We start from the raw sequence: 3,406 nt of genomic DNA, 5'->3' as shown, positions 1-3,406 counted from the left end.
CTTCCATAGTGATACTGCCTCGGAAACCCAAGGAGGGGCCGCTATGAGTCGGGGCCGACTCAACAGCATATAACAACAACAACATCATCACTACGGAAATAGATTGCCCAACCTTCCTTCTGAGGAGTGGCTGGTGGGTTTGAACCACCAGCCTTCTGGTTAGCAGTCAAGAGCCTTAGGCACTATGCTACCAGAGCTCCTATATTATTTATTAGATCCCTAATTTATCTTAAAGCACTTTAGTCTTTAAAAAATGTCACTGCCTGAGGAAGTCTTGGGAACTTGTAACCTCACAGACCATGGATTATATTTCAGTCTATTTTCTACTCTGTGCTTACCAAGTACTAAAATATTTATTGAATAGATGAAAAATGAACTGGAGACTGTAATTTTATGGGGGGAAAAATAAAGTGGTTTTAAACCCAGTGTTCCTTTTTGACAGCAGAGGCTAAACACCTTCAATATCAATTTAGAAATTAGTAAAATGTGCAGTTACCCTAGTTCCCTTTGGTTGGTTATTATATTCCAGTTCCCCTTGAAGCCAGTTATTAACATGTAACACTTATTAAAAGTCTTTTTAAGAGTTTGCATAAAAGCCTTTAGTTAGCTGCCTTCTGCACTGGATAATTTCTTCTCTCCATGTACTTAAGATCCATATTTTCTATTTAAATTGTTGAGTTAGCTATTTACAGGTCTACGTGTGCAAAGCCTTGAGTTAGGAAAATTGGCAAAAAAAGTATTTATAAAACTCAATTCCTGCTCTTTAGGGGCAGTTTTTAGTTAGAAGATGAGACCATAAAGTGACTAGGTCAATATATGCTAAATGTAAAACACGTTAAGCAGTAGAACTTTTCATGGGTTTTCAGTTAGGAAAGTCATACTGTGAGTTGCAGGTGATGGTGGTCTCCCATTTTCACTTCCAGTTTCTTACGTGTGTGGTAAATGTGACCATTTTTCTAAGTGTTTACTAAGTGAAGTGCTATACCAGGTAAAAAGCAGTTCTAGTTCAACCCTAAGGAAATTCATACCCCTTTCTGGCCCTCAGTTTCCTTATCTATAAAATAAAGGGGGAGAATTAAGTGATTCAAAAAAATCGTTTTTAATTAATGAGAGCTTTTAAAATATGAAATCTTACCTAGAAGCTTAATATATAAATCAGATTTTTTTTTAAAAAAAGCTGCTTTCTGGGGGGTGGGGGAGGGAGTTGTGGGCTGGCACATGGAGAACAGCTCAGCCTAACCTGCCTTCCCTGGGCAGCATGGAGGTACCTTCTAGGCACTGCTTCTGCTCTTGTGAGCAGCTTCAAAACCACTGGACTAGGATACATGGCTGGATTTTAGATGCTTTATGAAATATAGTACTATCTAGTCTGGTAGCATAGTGGCTAAGACACTTGCCTGCTAACCAGACAGCTGGAGTTTCAAACCCACCAGCCACTCCTCGGAAGGAAGGTTGGGCAATCCTACTTCCGTAGTGATACTGCCTCGGAAACCCAAGGAGGGGTCGCTATGAGTCGGGGCCGACTCGACGGCACATAACAACAACAACAACAAGTTTATTGCTCTACTAAAACCTTTCAAGAACAGTTAACATTTATAGTGCTATATTTCTGTATTTAAAAGGGAAAGACATAAGCTAACCACCAAAAATGTCTGAGAATCAAGTTAATATTTATTCCTGAAAACTTTTCTTTTACAGCAAGAATAATAACAACTTTAATGACCACCAGTGACCTTACAGGTAAGCAAAATAAGTATTTTTTATCCCTACTTTATTTTTGAGTTTTATGCTATTTGTGACTGCTTCTTGTAAATTGTCTTAGGGTTTAATAGATCAACTTGGATGTACTGGATTATAAATTTAGAGGACAGCACTAATGTATGCCTAGTGTTTATCAGTCACCATTCATAATATTAAACACCTGGCAATCAGCTCTAGGAAATCCTGTGGGGCAGTTCTACCCTGTCCTGTAGAGGCACTGAGTCAGAATCAACTTGATGGCATGCTCCACCTTCCTACAGTACCTAGAAAAGACTATGAAAAAGATTGTTGTTGTTACATGCCGTCAAGTCAGACCCAACTCATAGCAACCCCTCCTTGGATTTCCAAGGCAGTATCACTAAGGAAGTAGATTGCCTAAACTTACTTCCAAGGAGCGGCTGGTGGATTTGAACCCTCCAGCCTTCTGGTTAGCAGTCAGGTGCCTTAGGCAAGAACAAGATGAACAACAAGACAGTAGATATTTATCTTCATGGAGCTTCCATTCCATCAGTGGAAATGGATGGTGAAGTAATCACACAATTAACTATTCAATTGTAATGTGACATGAGTTTTCATAATAGAAGATTAGCACCTAAAAGGGGAACTTGATCTAGTTTGAAGGAACTGGCAAGATTAATTTTAAGTGTGACATAACAAGGATGAGTGGAGGTTTAACCAGAGAAAAACATGAAGACAATGCTTACATGGAGCAGCAGCATGCCTGAAGGCCTTGAGGGAGGGAGGGGTGCCTTGAGCAGGGCTGGAAGGCAGAGCACACAGGGAGTGAAGAGGAAGAGTGATGTCAGAGGGAGGTGAGGCTGGCAGTGGGAAGCCTCTGAAGCCTTTCTGAAGCAAGAGAATGACAAATCATTTGATTTCATTCTCTTGTTATTCTGAAGGAGTGCTGTGATGGAGGAGAAAATAGCCAATTTAAAGTGTCTCTGTGCCAGAGACATATTTCTGATCTTCATAGACTAAGTGACACCATCTATTTTAATAATTTTCTAAAAGATGAATAATGTATGTTTGATTTGGGAGTTGACAACTCAGTGTTAAGTCAGGCCAAGTTGCCAGACACAGTTATGATAAGATCGTTTTTTCAGAACTATTTGGAGCCAAAGTTTAAAAGTTCTCACAATCTATACTTAAATTCATACTTAAATTTCATTTTGCAGCAGGAGGTAATTTTGTTCTATAATGTGAAACTAGTATTTTTTCTAACTCATTACTTTTTCTTTCTTTTTCACTGATTTCAGTTCTTGTACGTTTTGTGATCATGCTGGCTTTCAATATATGGGTAACGGCAACAGTACTTCATTATCGAAAGACCAATGTGAAGGCTGAATAATGGATACATACAATTTCAAATAGCTGAACCAAAGGAAAACCAGCACACTGCGGTCTTTAATACATTCAGTCAATCATTTCGGAATCTTTCAATCTGAAGGTTTAGATATGGAAGAGCCTTTTAAACAATGGTTTAAAAAAGTTAATTCCCTCTTTTTCTGACCGTTTATCTTGCTTCCCCACATTATTAGGTTATGGTCCAAAACTGAAACCAAACTCACTGCCATAGAGTCGATTCCGACTCATAGCGAACCCCACTGGGTTTCCAAGGCTGTAAAATCTTTCTTTGTGGAAGTAG

General features: G+C 38.9%; 1 protein-coding gene across 1 annotated transcript in view; it reads left to right on the top strand.

The window, feature by feature from the left end:
• The window catches only part of SLC66A3 (solute carrier family 66 member 3), a 21,510-nt gene extending 18,401 nt beyond the window's left edge, over nucleotides 1–3,109 (top strand). Inside the window, exons 6-7 of the mRNA XM_007935087.1 lie at nucleotides 1,699–1,740; nucleotides 3,018–3,109. Coding sequence (XP_007933278.1) covers nucleotides 1,699–1,740; nucleotides 3,018–3,109 — 134 coding nt within the window. The remainder of the gene's footprint in view (nucleotides 1–1,698; nucleotides 1,741–3,017) is intronic.
• The last annotated feature ends 297 nt before the right edge of the window (nucleotides 3,110–3,406 follow it).

The sequence above is a fragment of the Orycteropus afer genome, unplaced genomic scaffold (assembly GCF_000298275.1).
Source record: "Orycteropus afer afer isolate SDZICR_OR568_19922 unplaced genomic scaffold, OryAfe1.0 scaffold00025, whole genome shotgun sequence".
Lineage (NCBI taxonomy): Eukaryota > Metazoa > Chordata > Mammalia > Tubulidentata > Orycteropodidae > Orycteropus > Orycteropus afer.
The sequence above is the reverse complement of the archived record's forward strand: the minus strand, read 5'-3'. Positions and strand labels throughout refer to the sequence as shown.